The sequence below is a fragment of the Python bivittatus genome, unplaced genomic scaffold (assembly GCF_059951505.1).
Source record: "Python bivittatus isolate LINGU-HERP-01145 unplaced genomic scaffold, Pbiv_v1 ctg000840_np1212, whole genome shotgun sequence".
Taxonomy (NCBI): Eukaryota; Metazoa; Chordata; class Lepidosauria; order Squamata; family Pythonidae; genus Python; species Python bivittatus.
The window spans coordinates 43,691,356-43,709,188 of record NW_028277113.1 but is presented as its reverse complement, the minus strand read 5'-3'; the positions used below and the strand labels follow the sequence as shown (position 1 = coordinate 43,709,188).

The 17,833-nt window shown below is 38.0% G+C and overlaps 2 protein-coding genes and 1 pseudogene across 2 annotated transcripts in view; 1 reads left to right on the top strand and 2 right to left on the bottom strand.

The window, feature by feature from the left end:
• Window positions 1-5,555: 5,555 nt before the first annotated feature.
• MRPL15 (mitochondrial ribosomal protein L15) lies at window positions 5,556-17,672 on the bottom strand. The gene is made up of 5 exons (XM_007428210.4): window positions 17,436-17,672; window positions 16,478-16,626; window positions 10,171-10,336; window positions 6,848-6,971; window positions 5,556-6,525 (listed from the first exon to the last, which is right to left on the bottom strand). Exons 1-5 carry the CDS (start codon window positions 17,670-17,672, stop codon window positions 6,188-6,190), a joined length of 1,014 nt encoding a protein of 337 aa, XP_007428272.2. The 3' UTR covers window positions 5,556-6,187.
• LOC148213742 (uncharacterized) lies at window positions 12,106-13,028 on the bottom strand (annotated as a pseudogene).
• Window positions 17,582-17,833, top strand: part of LYPLA1 (lysophospholipase 1) — a 26,327-nt gene continuing 26,075 nt past the window's right edge. Inside the window, exon 1 of the mRNA XM_015888070.3 lies at window positions 17,582-17,685. The gene's annotated coding sequence lies outside the window, so the exon portion shown is untranslated. The remainder of the gene's footprint in view (window positions 17,686-17,833) is intronic.

Below are 17,833 nucleotides of genomic sequence, written 5' to 3'. Positions count from 1 at the left end.
GTGTTTCCCCACTTTGGTCTGTCTCCATTTCTTCTTCAGCTGGAGCAGGCAAGATGCCCACCATTTCAGAATTTTTTTGTCTGTCAGGCAATGCTGTCTCCTTCAGGTCAGGGGAAGAGATAATGAGACAATGGGAAAGTTAGTTTCAGTATTTCTCTCAACTCCATTTTCTTTTCAAAATATCTGGCAGCTGTAGAAACTTTATTATGCAAGCAGCCAGAAAGTTTGAGTTTGTGAAGGTGCTGTAAATGGAAATGGCAAAGGAAGCATGGTGTACACGTATCATCTGCTACCTTCCCAGGAACAGTCAGTGACTGAGTAGCCCTTCCAGTGAGTCAATCCCTCCTGTGCTGAAAGTTCAGAATGTCCTCTATCTTGAATTCCTCCCATTCACCAGATGAGATGAAGTGCAAAAGGGCCAGGGAGAATGTTCTTGAACCAGGCGAGAAGAATGCGTGTAACTTCAGAGTACTGGAAGCTGCAATTGAAGAATCACACAACTGATTTGTGTTGTCACAAGGAAGGCACCTAATTTCTTAGAGGTTGTGCAATGGAGAGAAAGTTACAGGAAAGACAGACATTAGGTTCAATTGTGATACTGTAGTGGAGCACATTGCTGGAGATGACAATCAAGAGAGTACTTGTAAAAGGACTCTGAATTGCCTGGGTAGCGTTCAGCAGAAGGTAAGAGTGGTAGCCCTAGGTGGTCTAAAATGGCAACATATGAGTGGAGGTATAAGTGGAACTATTTAGGCAAATTCAGCCACAGGTAAAATATATATTTTATTGTACTTTTATTGTATTTTAATTAATATTTATTTTTTGTTTTTACTGAAAACAGCCCAGAGTCACTTCCTAGTGAGATGGGCAGTGAACAAATTTGAAATATAAATAAAGAAATATAGCCAAGTTGTTCTGCTGGTCATTGACATAGCAACTAAGATATGGTTCTAAGATGCACTTGCCCTCCCAGGTTCTCCCATCTGACTAGGTAATGAGCATAGGATGGGTGACGCTTATCATCCCATAGTTGAAATAAGCTTTCAAAAAAATGTGCTGTGGACTCTGGCTGCCTGTAAGAAATCAAATGATTGGGCGAGCTGTGGTTTCAGAAAACTTGTTGAATGAACAGATGAGCTGTCTTGGGGAAGAAAGAAGGCCGTGACAGAAAATGAAGTAGGCCATCTTAGAGATCAACTATTACCAAAGTAGTTTTAATACTTCAAAATGTCCAGCTGTCATGACAGAGTTGTAAAGCTTCCTTCCATAAGGCAACAAGAATGTATAGCTGGCCATAGTAATGCAATACCGTGGAGTCCTTGGGGTTCTCTGAGCTTGGTTGTTTTCTTGCAAAGGTTTCATTACCTGGCTAGGTAACATCTTCAGTGCAATGCAATACTCTGTTTTGTGGAGGAAAATAGTGAGGAAGAAAGAAAAGGTCTCTCTGAGGATAATCCATCCTAGCCTACATGTAGGGGTCCTGCTCTTGCTGAGCATAGATTTACTCATTTAAGAAAGAAAAAAAACCCCTCTGCTCTGGCTCAGAGAATCTTACTGGGAACGGCACATCTTGGAGGAGGCCCCCCTAAATTTTCTGGGTGCAAAACAGAGGCTAGAAATGGTTGTAAGAAATAGCTTTGGCCTGCTTGTTCAGCATGTCTGGAATGTAAGAGATTTTGAAAGTCAAAATGAAAAAAAAAAGTGAGCTCACTTAAGCAAGCACTACTAAGGCTACATCTGAGAAATCTGTAGATGTTCTATGTGTTTGTGATCCATTCGATCATCTTTTGGGGTAATATGTGTTTTCCAGGAGTTGGAGCTGATTCTGTAAAGCTTCCTCAATGGTCCAAAGTTTCTTGTTAAAAATGTCATAGTTTTGTTTGCCTTGTAGCAGCTGCTGGAAAAAGACTGCACAGGGAGGTGCCCTAAACCTCCTGGAGCAGTCTAAAGCAAGGTGAAATCAAAAGCCTCAACTCATACAGCAAAGGGGCAGGCTGAATCAGGACACTTGAGAAGTAAATGCCTCTGTGAGTTAAAGCTTGCTGAACTTAAAGGGAAACACCAATGGAATCAGTGGTGTGGTAAGGGCAGCAAAATTCAAAATAAATTTAGGGTAGAAATTGGCAAAGTTAATTTAGTGAACATGTACTGACCCCCAATACCTTATTCAGTAAGGTAATAATCAGTTTAGCCAGGCTGACTGTATTGATTTTGTCTGGAGTTCTGTGTGTGATAGTTGTCTTCCTTTTCCTATAATTTCCTCTTTCCTAATGCTTTTCTATTTCTATGGTTTGTATCATTTATTGTATAAGGGGATTTCTCAATTAAGATCTTTACAGGCAAGATTACACAATCACTTGGCTATTATGTTTTAGAATTACAAAGTTTATGTTTTGTTTTCTGAGTTTGGGATATAAAGATCCAATGTGCCTTCCTTTCTCTTTTCTTAGAGCTGGGTTGAAGGAAATGTCTTGGGCAGAAGTGCTAAGAACTTCCCAGTTGGAGAGACTAGGGGTGATATGAAGTGCAGTCCAACAGCAGCAGCCTATTGTTAGAGGTGTGCAGTATTCAGATCCAAAATAGGCAAGAGTCTTCTGGATCTGATGTGGACACTCAGTACTGATTGGCTGCAGCCAACAGGTAAAGCGAGGTTGCCAAGTTAACTCTGGTAATCTTTTGTTGGGAAAATATTTGATTGTTGCCCCTCCTGGCTTCTAAAAAGGGAAAGGGATCAAGAAAGTTGTGTTGGATTGATATCCTTAAGAAGGAAGAGATGAGAAATTTAATGAACAAAGGTTTACGTATGAAACAGCTTGTGGATGTGGTGGAAACAAGGATGGTTTGCAAGGACATAAAGTTATGGAGAGATACAAAAAATGATCTTGTGTAAACCAGATTTAGCTATATTTCTTTTACTATTTAGTAATTTCTTTTACTATTTTTTTTTCTGCGCTTTGCATTAACACTAGTTAACACAAACAAGTATGCATATAGGGTGCATACTCGTAGGCAGAGCAAACATCATTTGATGCATGCAACTGAGAAGCAAATGAAGGGAAATAGTAACAAAGGTGCAACAGTTTGGGACAAAAGTGAGAGTCAATACTGACTACAGTGGTATGTCTCATCACACATTCTAATACAAACACTTCATACATATTCTCATTTATTAGAAGTCATTCATTGGAGTAATTCATCCATTCTTTGCTACGTTTGATGGTCATCTTTAATACTTTCTTGCCTACATTTCCTGATTATGAAGTGATATTACAAAACACTTCCAAAATAAATTTCAACAGCCATTAATAGAATTGAAAAGCTGAGATTTGAAAAAACAAAAACAAAATTCTCTTTATATTATTATAGCAATTATATTTTCATAATAATGTTTTCTGAAAAACAAACCTAAAGAAAAACCATCTTTCTATGTTCATCTCGTTCAACTTTGGAATGAGTACAAGACAGCTGGGAAGACAATACAATCTATACATCTTTCGCAGTGACTTATCAACCCTTCTAAACGTCTTGACTATGCCCAATGATCAAACCATTTATGTTTGCATGTATAACACCAACGTAATAAAACTTACCTCAATGGAAACAGAAATATTTCTATAATATTTATTCCATAGTCTTCACTTTTGAGTTAGTTTTTTGGCCCAGGGTCAATCCTCATCCTCAAGAAAAAAAGTTTCATTATATTGCAAGCATTACTTCAATATACATTGGCTGAAATGAAGCCCTTTATCCTGCAGCAAGTTTAGTAAGTGGCTTTCCTGTTATGGTACTGTTAGATTTCTGCATATGCAACAAAACAGGAAAACTGAAGCAACAATTCATCTTGGAACTGTGAAAAACAGATTTAGCTTTTGATTTGAGGAGTTGGTTGGCTCGTATTAAGTCAACAACATATGAAAAACTACATTGGGGAATGGACAGTGATAGAGATCTGCTAACTCAAGAGCTTTTGATAGGCTAATGAGTAAAAAATTCTCTATAGCCATGTGAAATTTAAAACTAGTATGTAAAATAAGGAATGCTGTTATAAAGTTCTGGTAAGTATTTGAAGGGAGGATTTTGAAAAGTAATTAATGTTGCAGTTTTTCTTTTTTTAAATATAGAGTATTGCCATTTTTGCTCCTTTCTAGTTTTAGCTGATCATAATTACCTTTCTAAAATAAAAAGACCAGATTTAGCAGAACATGGCAGTTTTGGCTCTTAAGTATTGATAGCATTACAATATTGGTATCAGGATACAGCTGTCTTGTGACTACCAGGGTGCTTGACAAATATGTACTATCCAATCAGTGCACGTCACTAGCCATCTGTTTCCTGTTTTCATTCTTTCCCCATTATCATTTTATCAGGGTTTCCTTTTCACCTGAAGTTTATTTAGAATACAACACGAAGTACATTTTATATTTAAGAATATGGTGTACAGTATCCTTAAACACATTCAGCAAATTGCTCATCATACATAGAACTGAGTGGAAATAAGTCTTGTTATAGCATATGCATGTATATTTCTCACACACACACACACACTTTTGCCTAAACTTCATTGGATGAGTAACTTCCTCTTTTACTACTAGTTAATTAGCTTTCCTGTCCAATGTCTCAAATTATAGAATGCAATTATGAGTTGACTCATTAAAAAGAAGTGTTGTGCTGCCCAAATAAGGGAAAGCAATTATATTTTCCCCTCGTTTTCTCCCAAATTAAACCATCAGGCCTGCAAAAACAGGTATAACTTGTTAATCTAATATTATCAGGATACAGGACAGGATGCTCTAAAATGAACTATATTATGGACTAATTACATTGAAGGCTTTTATTTTTAGCTAAAGTAATCTCCCTAAAGAAACCTGCAGAATATAGGATGGAAGTGACAAAATCTATACAGCTGACTCTTTACCAATCAGTATTGCAATTTGACATCACTCAGTCTAAAAATATGTAATGAACAAAAAATAGGGATGCATAAATCAATTTACTTCTAGTACCTGATATCCCACCATATTTTAATCTCTAATAGTCATATATTTGTATAGCCACCTACAAAAGGTATTATTACATACTCACACCCACAAAAATTGGCACATATGAAAAGTAAATAATCTGCGACCAAAAAACTGTTTGCGTTTTTGAAGGGAATGATGGCAAAACTAACAGTTCTCCCAGTAAATATACTTGTAGTGCCTTTGGAGCTTCTAGATAGCAGAAGTCCCTTAAAGCTCACTTCTTTTTAATTTGCTTTGAGAATCAGCTATGAAAAGTATACTATGAATATACTCAATGTATATTTATTAGTATACTATGAGTATACTAATAAATATACATTGATAATAACATGCACTTTCCAAACCAAGGTTATTTCTTCGGTTTCTTGGCATAAACAGAAGGTTTGTTACCTGTAAAGGAGTTACTGAACCTGAAATGGGGATCAAAATGCTACACTAAGTGAGCCAGTAGAGGGAGATGGAACAGCACAAACATGTTTTCTTGCTTGAGAAAGCAAGCTTTGGTGCTTTAAAGTAAAATGTCAAGATGCAACATTTGTTAGGTAAATATCTTTGTGTAATATAAACTTTATTTTTTAAATTATACCAGATGTATATTAAACAAAATCATTACAGGACTTTAAATTCTTCTTTAAACATTTAAGATGCCATTATCTGATGCCAAAAGTATTCGTTCAATTTATACATCTGCCTATCTCAAATTCATGACTCTGGGCAGCTAACAACAGAAAAAAAAAAAAATTAAAAATTAAAACACGTAACTATAAAAACAACACACACATATTCAGCAGCTGAGGAACAACAACAACAAAAAAATAGAACCAATAACAAAAATTAGCATAACCATTACATAAGCTTTGCCACCCATCCAGATCCCCAAGTTAAAAGAGCATGAAAGACATATTTACTGAATTCCTGGAAGAAAACAGTGCAGGGAAAAAACCAAGAAATACGCAATAAACGATTTAGAGGATGGGACAGAATAAGTCTGAACACTAAGGATCAGTCATACTAAAAACTGCATCTGACATAAGGAAAATGAACACCATTTAATGCAGAAAAAAATGTTCATATTTTATTATAGCATTATTATTACAACTAGTTCATTTTTAAAGAAAACAATGATATATTACATATAAACACTATGGTATTTCCAGTTTCAGTATTCATGAGCTGTAATATTTCAGCAACCTCTCATCTGTTGGTTTCAAAATCTTCTTTTCTGACATATTTACTATCCAGCCTGGAGCAAGGCCAAAGAAAATCTGCCTAGGGTCCTTCCGAGCACTCAGCATTTGGAAGAGTTCATCCTTTGTAATATCTGGTAAGATATAACCATATTTTTTGGAAAGTTCCATCCTTGCTTCAGCAACTTTTGAAGGATCGGCCAGGTAGCCTCGGTTTGTAGGATCTGTATAGTAATGGACAAGATCTTCAGGAGGAAGCATTCTCCTTGGAATAGGTTTGCCTCTCTGAAAAAATGGCACTGGCTTGCAAAGAACCTCTATGTATTAAAAAATGGAGTAAAGAGATAAAATATTAATTACTTTAGAATTAACAATCCCATCTTTAGAACAGGGGTAGATCACAAAATACAAAGTTTATTTGCTTACATCCTGCATATTGTACTATTAAAATAAACCTTCTTCTGCTATAATGATACTTATAGGGGGAAGACTAGAAAACTAACATTCAGATTAAATCTGGGGAAAAGTATCTGTTTAATTTATTGTTGCAAAGTTTTTGTTTTTAAATAAGGGCAGACTGGTGTATTTAAACAGTATTTGACAAAACAAAGGACATGAAAAAGTACTGAAAATTCTTACCCAAACTCCTTGGATCATAAAAAGCTGTAGTAATAACACCACCATTTTTTTCAACAGCAGCTATGGCTAATTCAGATACCCACTGTACTTCAATGTTTATTTTTGCTGCAAAAATATCAGCACCCTACAAGTTTACATAAACTGAAGTTAGATCACATAAAGTTCCTTTAAAACATTATTCATCTATTTATCAATTCTATACTGCAAGATATCAGCCTGCTATTTCAGGATTACTGCAGCCTACTTAATACTGTCCTGTCTTTGAAGACAAGTCAGGAAATTGCACCTGATACAAATTATAGTGGTCTGCATTATAACTGGGACCGAGTATGTTTGAAAACAAGCCTTCTGGAACCCTCATCATTAAATCCAGTCATATTGTTGTAAAGAAAAAGTAGATTCTTTTCATTGGGAGTTCCAATATTTGTTTCTTATTGACTTGCAACTTGCCATTCTAGAGGAATAGAGCAAAACCTTGATAACCTTCTAGTTCAGTATGGTCAGGCTTCCTCCAGAGACAAGGACTTCTCAGTTAGGAAATATTTCTTCACTCTACATAAGTTACAGAGCCACATTAAATTGCTGATAGTATTGGAGAGCTCAGGAGAGACATTACAGAATTGATACAGGCAGTCCTCACTTAACAGTGGTAATTGGGACCAAGATTTCCATCGCTAAGTGATGTGGTCATAAAGTGTAATATCACATGACTGTGCTGCTTAGCAATGGCAGTTCTGGCAGTCCCCAGTTACTGTCATTAAGCAAGGACCATGCGGATAGTAAAGCAAGGACCTCATGTGACCATGACTTATGACTTCCTGCCGGCTTCCCCATTGACTTTGCTTGTGCTAAGCCAACAGGGAAGGTTGCAAATGGTGATCATGTGATGCTGCGATGGTCAGAAATCCGGGCTTGTTGTCGAGGTGTTGTGATTGTAATTTTGAAGACCAGTTGTAAGTATCAATTGTTCAGTGCTGTCGTAAGTTCAGTCACTGAATGAGTGATTTTTAACCAAAACCACCTGTATCTTGTCATATTCTTATGCTTGTACAGTGACATCTCCCAAGAAGAGAAATCTTTTCTTCTAATTACTCATTCTCAGACCATCCTTTGGAGATTGTTGTATGATTTCATTTTCTCCCTTCCTGGTCTCCTATGCAGATAATTTCTACAAATTAATTGGGTACTTCCTAACAGTAACAGAACTCTGACAAATACAGCATTTAACTTGAAATTGAGAACTCCCATCAAGTCTGTGAATATGGTGATTTTTAAAATTTGTTTCTTGTCTTTTTGATTAATTGTATGTCACTTTGTGGGGGCATATGATTCTAAAATGCTGTTAAATAATTGTTTTAAATTCAGATGTGTAAAGCTCCTAGACAAAAAAAATTCTATTACCATTACTATTAAAAAAAACAACAGTGCTTTGAGAATATTATCGAAACTGTTCAATAACTACATTATTGCACCCAAGTTTTACACAGTTCAATATTTCTTTTAGCATTGTTTACAAATTATTTGCTTCTTATTTGTTAATATAAGACAAAATGTTCCCATAAGAGACAGATCTCTAGTAAAAGTCATGTTTGACTGTTTTGGACAGGAGGAGAGAAAAAGATATGATGATACACTTTTCAAATAGTATAGATCCTGAAAGTGTACCTGTACAGTGCATTCAGAAAGTATTCAGACCCTTCACTTTTTTCAATTTTGTTATGTTGCAGCCTGATACTACAATCATTCAAATTCATTTTTTTTCTCATTAATCTACACTCAGTACCCCATAATGACAAAATGAAAACATAATTTTAGAAATGTCTGTAAATTTATTAAAAAGGAAAAACTGAAATATCACATTGGCATATGTATTCAAACCCTTTGCAACAACACTTGAAATTTAGCTCAGGTGCCTTCCATTTCTCTTGATCATTGCTGAGCTGTTTCTACACCTTGACTGGAGTTCACTTGTAGTAAATTAAATTGATTGGATATGATTTGGAAAAGCACACACCTCTGTATAGAAGGCCTCACAGCTGACAATGCATACCGTACCAGAGCAAAAGCCATGAGGTGAACTGCCTGCAGAGCTCAGAGGCAGCATTATTGCAAGGCACAGATCTGGGGAAGACTACAAAAAAATTTCTGCTGCACTGAAGGTTCCCAAGAGCACAGTGGCCTCCATAATTCTCAAATGGAAGAGGTTTGGCACAACCAGGACTCTTCCAAGAGCTGCTCACCTGGCCAAACTAAGCAATCGGGGGAGAAGAGCCTTAATAAGAGAGGTGACCAAGAACCCGATGGGCACTCTGACTGAGCTCCAGTAATCCTGTGTGGAGATGGGACAAAGTTCCAGAAGGACAACCATCACTGCAGCCCTCCACCGATCTGGGCTTTCTGGCAAGAGTGGCTAGATGGAAGCCTCTCCTCAGTCCAAAACACATGAAAGCCCGTTTGGAGTAGGCAAAAAAGCACCTGAAGGACTCTCAGACTGTGAGGAGCAAGATTCTCTGGTCTGATGAAACCAAGATTGAACCGTTTGGCCTCAATTCTAAAAGTTATGTCTGGAGGAAACCAGGCACCGCTCATCACCTGCCCAATACATCCCAACAGTGAAGCATAGTGGTGGCAGCATCATGCTGTGCGGGTGTTTTTCAGCAACAGGGACTGGGAGACTGGTCAGGGTTGAGGGAAAGCTGAATGGAGCAAAATACAGAGATATCCTCAATGAAAACCTGTTCCACAGCGTTCAGGACCTCAGACTGGGCCGAAGGTTCACCTTCCAACATGACAACGATCCTAAGCACACAGCCAAGGCAACACAGGAATGGCTTAGGGACAACTCTGTGAATGTCCTAGAGTGGCCTAGCCAGAGCCCTGACTTGAACCCTATTGAATATCTCTGGAGAGATCCAACCTCCAACCTGATTGAGCGTGAGAGGATTTGCAAAGAAGAATGGCAGAAAATTCCCCAATCCAGGTGTGCAAAGCTTGTTGCGTCATACCGAAAAAGACCCGAGGCTATAATTGCTGCCAAAGGTGCTTCAACAAAGTACTGAGTGAAGGGTCTGAATACTTACACCAATGTGATATTTCAGTTTTTTCTTTTTAATAAATTTACAGACATTTCTAAAATTATGTTTTCACTTTGTCATTATGGGATACTGAGTGTAGATTAATGAGAAAAAAATGAATTTGAATGATTATAGTATCAGGCTGCAACATAACAAAATTGAAAAAAGTGAAGGGGGTCTGAATACTTTCCGAATGCACTGTATACTTTCAAAACTAAATTATTAAAATACAGTATGTTACAGTCTTACCTCCTCCACAAGATGGACACCATAATGTCTTTTGAGTGGCTGTACTGCTATACCTCTGGCATTTGTCAGCTGTGTAAGATCTATTGGTTGCATGGGATCAATTCTACCTAAGTCAATAAGATACTGCAGCTTTCTGAGACTGAGAGGTGGATACTGACGTCTGAGACTGTCAAAATGAAAAGGGAAAAAAAAACATTCAGAAAGCAAATCCAATTCTAAGTAATTTAAGAATATTGATGGCATAATATATCAGCAAGCTGTTCTTGGGCAACCCTCACTTGAAAGGTGTAGAAATATCCATTTGTAATCCTACAGATCCGCACAAGCCAATATATCTTTATGTGGAAAACATGTTTGACTAAAACAAAGATCAGCTTAATACTGTGCCTTTTAACAATTCAGAAATAAAAAGTTGTAAATTCCTGTTACAAATTCTTCTTCTAAACAATTCTCTTTAACAGCTTAGCTATAAATAAACTGCAAATACAAGAATAAAGGAGACCAAGTATAATATCAACATTTTATATATACATGTAAATGAGAATTACACAATTAAAACATGTTTTTCAGATGGCCTAAAATTATCATGTTCTGGTAAAAGTAATTACTTCTATTAATTTGAAGTATAATATTGGATACTTAATATTTTTGGATGTCTGTATTCTTTTGAACTATATACTTGTTACACGGAAACTGACAGCTAGACAAAGTAACAGATTGTATGTAACCTTCTTACAATGTTGAAACAAAATGTATGGCCCCAATTATTCACTGGATTGAAGACCTGATAAGACTTGTAACTTATGAATAGTTGCTTACAGACATTTTGTATGGACAATTATAATGAAATATGATCATCTTCAACTGAAATTGTTGTGTAAAACTTCCAACACTCTCCCTTGTATTAGCTATGAATTTATGAGAATTATAGCCTTTATGGGACAATTCTACTACTTGCAGTTATAGAGACACTATTTAAAATGTTAAGCCAATCACTACAATTTACATGAATTGTACATCAAGATATGCAGGGGGTTCATTTATGTTTTTCATTATAGGAATCAGCTCTCAGTTATTTCAAAAGTTAGTTGCCATGAGACTAAAGAAAGATTCCAATTCTAGTTGGAAAGAATAAAATAATCTAATTTCACATTATCTTGCAAGTGTAAAAATGAACTTTCTGGACTGTAGTCATTGTTTGCAGAAGCAAAATGTTTACATAAACACCTATGCACAGAGTTTATCATGTTCTTTCTTTTTAAAGGCTACATAACTGGTTTTATCTTTTTAAACCACTGTCAGTGTCTTTTCATTCTTATAGATCACTATTATGTTATGTTAGTTGGCTGTACTTCATATGTAAACAATACAGAATTAGGCTGTAGATTAATGCTGATTCCAACTGTTAGATGAAATACACTGCATTATCCACTATACTGAAGAAACTGGAGGGTCAAATTATTGCCCACTTCTATAAGCAGCACAAAGCTGATTTGGCACAACTGAATCAATCTGACCAGCATTTTTTATTCAACACTGCTTATTTACGGAAACTGTTTTATTTGCTGACTATTAGCCAATTTAAAACTATAATGCATGTTTGCATTTAATGTGAATAAAAACAGAAGTGAAACAAGATTCTCACTAAGATAAAATAAAGGTATTGAATTATTTTATGTTCTGAGATGTCCATGAACGCAAATTTTGCAACACTGAGGGTGGTGCAGGCAGCTGCAGTGATTTGTAGTGCAGCAGAGTACTGTGGGCTGCTGCTGCTGCTATTATCATTATCACTATTATTACGATGATGATGGTGGTGGTTGGTCCCACAATCAGCCAGATGTTTAAACTGGATCTGGCATTTTTATTCACCTATCGAGTCTTTCTCAAGGCCCTGGGATAGGCAGATATTGTTGTTTGATGGTGTTAAAGGTATCATCGCAGAAGGTAAGCTGTTCCAAGTAAAGCTGCCTTTTGCAATTGACTGATGGTGATTTTGTCAATGCCAATGGTCTTCAAGTGGTGCTCCAGATGATTTGGGATTGCACCCAAGGCACCCAAGGTACCTATTGGTACTATCTTTGCTTTCTTTTGCCACAGTTGTTCTATTTGTATTTGCAGGTCTTTGTATTTTGTGATTTTCTCGTTCTTTCTCTTCTATTCTGCTGACTCCAGGTATTGCAATGTCCACTATCCAGACATTTTTGTCTTTCTTATCAACAATTGTTAAGTCTGGGGCGTTTATATGGCAGGTGCTTGTCTATTTGAATTCTAAAGTCCCAGAGCAATTTCGCTTCTTCATTTTCTATTACTTTGCCTGTTTTGTGGTCCCAATACTTCTTCCTTGCAGGCAAATGATATTTCTTGCAGATTTTCCAATGCACCATTGTCACTACTTTGTTATGCCATAGTTTGTAGTCAGTCTGTGTGATCTTCTTGCAGCAGCTAACCAGATGGTCCACTGTTTCTTCAACTTCTTTGCAGAGATGGCATTTGTTGTCTGTTGCTGTCTTTTCAATTCTAGCTTTATATGCTAGAATTGTTCTTATGGCTTGGTCTTATGCAGCTAGAATTAGTCCCTCTGTCTCTTTCTTCAACTTTTCTGCTCTCAGCCATGGCCGAGTCTTGTCATTATCTGCTTTGCTTGCTAGTTTTTTTGTATACTGGCCATGTAGCACTTTGCTTTGCCATGTCTCTTTTCTATTCTTCATTTGGTCTTTCTTATAGGCCAGTTTTGTTGCTTCAGTATTCACCAAGCCTTCATGGCATGCTAGGTTCAGTGCATCTTCTTCACTGTCCTTCAGATATTCTTCCAATGCCCTTTTTTCTTCTTCAATTGTCTGGTATACTTGCAACATTCCATGCCTGCCTATGTTCCTTGGTAAGTAGAAAGATGAAGGACATGATTCAATGTCTTCCTATCCAGGGCTTCTAGTCTCCTTGAGTCCAATCTACTATTTCAGCTGTGTACCTAATGACTGGAATTGCCCAGGTGTTAACTGACTTGATGGTATTTTCTCTACCAAGTTTGGACTTTAAGATCTTCTTCACTCTCATGATGTATTCACTACTAACCTTGACTTCAATGTGCTTGATGTTGTCAGCTTGAAGGATGCCAAGGTATTTGTAGTAATCTTCTTCATCCAGATTCTTGATGTTATTTCCATAGGGCATCCTGATTCCTTCAGTTTTCACTATTTTTCCCGTTGATGGTAAGGGTGGCACATTTGTCCAGTCCAAACTCCACTGAAATATCTTGGCTGTATATTCGGCCAGTGTTGAGCAGAGATTCTATTTCGGATGGTGTTTTTCCATACAGCTTCAGATCATCCATGTAAAGGAAGTGGGACAGCCTGGAAGATATTTTTGATGTTTGATAACCATGGCCTGCCTTGTTCAGTATTGTTGACAAAGGAATCAATGCAATGACAGATAGCGGTGGTGATAGTGAGTCTCCTTGAAAGATTCCTCTCTTATATTAACCTCTCCCAGTCTATCACCATTGACCAGCAACTGTGTCTTCCATTGTGCCATTGATCTTTGCACAAAGCTTCTGATGTTTCTACTAACTCCTGATATTTCTAGGCATTTGATTATCCAATTATGTGGCAGGGAATCAAATGCCTTCTTGTAATCAATTCAAGCTACGTTCAAATTGGTCTTCTTTCTCCTGCAGTTTTCCAAAACCATCTTGTCAATTAGGAGCTGATCTTTTGTTCCTCTGCTGTTGGACAGTTTCCTTTCTGGTCAGATGGAAATAGCTTGTTTTCAACTAGAAGCTGTTGGATTGCATCAGCTACCACACCAGTTAGCAATCTGAAAGTTGTTGGTAAGCAGGTAATTGGCCTGTAGTTACCTGGTGTTGCCCATTTTGTTGGATCTTTCATTATCAGGTAGGCTTTGCCAGATGTTAACCAATCTTCAATTTCACCTCTTTGCAGTATGTTGTTAAACTGCTTGGCAGTGAGTGGGTGCAGACCAGTCAGATGTTTCAACCAAAAACTATCCAGTTCATCTTCACCTGGTGCTGACCAATTCTTGATCTTCCTTGCTCTTTTCTCCACCATTTCTGCTGTTATTACAAGTTCTTTCATTTTAGCTTCTTTTTTTTTCTTATCCACCTCCTTTATCCAAGCTGCATTCTTGTTGTATTTCTTTGGGTTGTCCCATAGCGGCACCCAGAACTGCACTGTTTCTTCTTTGTCAGATGTTGACTGGTTCATTGCAGTCTCTCCATCGATGGATTGGTAGAAATGTTTCGGGTTCATTTGAAATTGGAGATTCTGCCTATAGTGTGCAATTCGAGCTTCATATCTACTATTCTTCTTGGCTACGGCTGTTACTTGCTGCTTTATTATTTCCAGTGCTTCCCTGATCTTGTTTCTAGGTGATATTTCTTGATAAGGTATTCTTTGATCTTCTTGTTCTTCAGCTTCTTTTCTTTCATCTGTTCTAGCTTGCTTGCATCTTGTATTAGCACGCTGATCTTCTTTTCTAACTTAATTTTCCATTTAGTGGTGCAGTTTGGCTTTTTTTCTTGTTTGTTGATTTTGCATCCAAGGTATTGAGTTATAACTGCAGCCGTGCTGTACATCAGTTGGTTGTTTCTTGCAGTGAGCTGGTGTTTATATTTAATATTACAGTATTGGCATCTTTTAATACTTGTGCTGTTTCTTTGTAACAAGCTTCAATGCAGGCAACTGTACTGTGCTCTTTTTGTGCTGTTCTAGATACTCAGTTATTCTTTGTTTCAATTCCTTTTGTTTTTTAGTTAGAGGGCTTTGCTCTTTCTGAGGAGAAGGCAGAGGAGAGGGTGCCTGGTTTGGGAATGAAAACGATTCAATAGCTATGCTGGCTTCCTCTACTGCCAATTCCCCCTGGTTTGCTTCTACAGCCTGAGCTATTTCTGGCAAGGCTTTGATTTCTTTGCCCTAGATAGAACTTTTCAGTTCTTCCAATTCTACTTCTGTGAATACTTTATTTCGTATTATAAATCAACGTTGATCTGCAAGTCTCTGTTCTGTTATTTTTGATTCTGGATGTTGCTCTTTGTTTTCAGCCTTTGTATATTTGCAACAGGTAAACAACTTTTCTTCCAGTAGTCCTGTACCTGTTGGCCCTGGATGCTCAGCCAACTGTCCTGAGTCCTGTAGCCCACTTGTCACCAAATGTCCAGGAACTAGAACACCTAGCACAGTCCTTGTTGACTGGAGTGACGACTGATCCGGTATAGGTTTCTGTAAATTACGTCTCACCATATTGTTTATGGGAGAGACACTCTTCGTCTGGCTCCTCTGATGAGACCTGTCCAGTATGGCTGAACATCTGGCATAGCTCTCAACCTCCTCAGAGCACGCAAGCCCCAAAACCATGTCAAGGCAGTGCTTCACTAGGGGATGATGACAATTTCCCACCGTTTATATATTTTGGCCAACTCAAGGCAAAATATTGTGCCTATTTCCCCCACAACAGCAACCCTCTGAGGTCCACTGGGCTGAGAGAGAGTGGCTGGCCTAGAACTCAGAGTCTCCTGTTTTGTTTCTCTGAATAAGAAATTGGCCCCTGCACAGTACTCTTTTGCACTACAAATCACTATTGCTGTCCTGAACACCCTTCTGTCTTGCACAGCTGATTTGTCTATGGATGTACTAAAAGGTGAAACAATTCCATGCCTTACTTTGTCTCTGAGCAAGAACATGTTTTAAGAATGTTTGTTCCTTGTAGATAATTATTCTCGTGGTCATTATAACAACATTCTTATCCCATATATGAAAGTTTGCTTGTATTTATAACTTAAGACTTTCTATCTGAGGCTTTTACTGAATTATTCTGAACATACATAAAGAAAATTGCACATTTTTAAAAATATTGTCATATGTACATTGCAAGTCATTTTACTATCCTTTTTTGGTCTTGTTTCTGTTTCTATGGTTCCCATGGAAACAAATATCTTTTCTGAAATATGTTGGGCCTAAACAATTTTGGTTTTTTTGAGCTGCTTTTGAGTCCCCTTGTTTACTTCACTGCTTACAAAAATCAGCAGGAATATTTAAGAATAAAGAAAATAAATGTCACAAAGATGATGATGATATTTTTATCCCACCTTTTATTTATATATATTTATATATATATAATTCAAGGCAGCAAACATACCTAATAATCCTATTTTCCCCATAACAACAATCCTGTGAGGTGTGCTGGGCTGAGAGACAGCGACTGGCCCAAAGTCACCCAGCCGGCTTTCATGCCTAAGATGACGATGATGATAATAGTAATTACCTACTAATTAATAATAATAACAACTTACTGGTGTCCTTCATTGTAACCATATTTTGGAATAACCAGATAAAACGGTGTTTGGCCACCTTCAAAGCCTATTCGAGGGAGTGACCCAGATTTCTTTTGCCCTTTAGTTTTCTTTGTAGGATTATGCCTTCCACGGCCTTGTCTTTTTTCCTTAAAAAGAGTAATATGTTTACATGAGTTTCATATTCAAATTAAATTCAGTTCTGGCCTCATCTTATATTTCTTTGTCCTGATGGGCCATCTCATTCCTTACAACTCCACTTCAGTAATGACTGCACAAACAACATTTTAAAATATCCCCACCATTTAGATATGTAAACAACTTTATATATATTCTGCACTGCTTGGCAAAGGAACAAGTTGGCATATTTTTAAAAAGGATTAAGAAAACATCCAGGTGAAAGAAAAACATTGTTACAATAACACAGTAACACCAAATAGATGAACGGTATTCTTGAACATCCATACAAAGCTTTAATTTTTAATTCTGTTTGTTGCGGGTTCCTTCGGCTACATGAGAAAGTGCCGCAATAAATGAGTGGCCTTTTAAATATATACTACAAAAGTCTCTGAGGCATCCGGCTGGATAAAAGAGACAACTATGAATTATGAATTCTCACATTCCAGTAATCCATTTATTCAAAATATATGGACAGGCCGCCGTTAACTAAGTTCACACCGCGGAAGAACCAAAACTGAGTCCACGCATTTAATCCGATTCCCTGTTGCACTGATGGCTGTACAGGCCTATATTGTGAGGAGGGGGCCGCAAATGCGAAAACTACTAGCAGTCCTACCAAAAGGGCTGAGGGAGGGAGGGAGGGAGGAGCCCCGGGGACGGCTTCCGTAGCATGGGATGCCTAGGTCTCTTCCGTCCCCGCGAAGACAAGGCAAGAGCGGCCTACGTTGCAGTAGCGGCCCTGCGGGGAGCGAGACAACACAGCAGGCCGCCAACTCACCTTCCGCCGGGCACCAGGGTTAGGCCGTAGGTTGGCGAGGCTGACCCTAGGCAGGCTCCGCAAGAGCTCCAAGGCTTTCATCCTGTTCCCCCCGCCAGGTGCCCGCGTGGCCGCCATCGCCTTCGCGCAACGAACCCAGAGCGACAGCGAGGAAAACCGCCGCAACGGAGAAAAAGGGCAGGCTCGTCCGCGGTCTCGGCGCAGGCGCAGGAAGACGGTCGCTCGCGCTCCAGCCATAGAGAAACGAAAGGTAAAAGGAGTCGTCCTCACGGTTTGCTTCAGGGTCTGCTTTTCATTGTGCTCGCGAATGGTGGAAAATCAGTGTGTGCGAACAATCGTCGGGAAACCGCAGCATTACGGTTTGGGTAATTTCGTAGCGTAGCAAACTGAAATAAGCT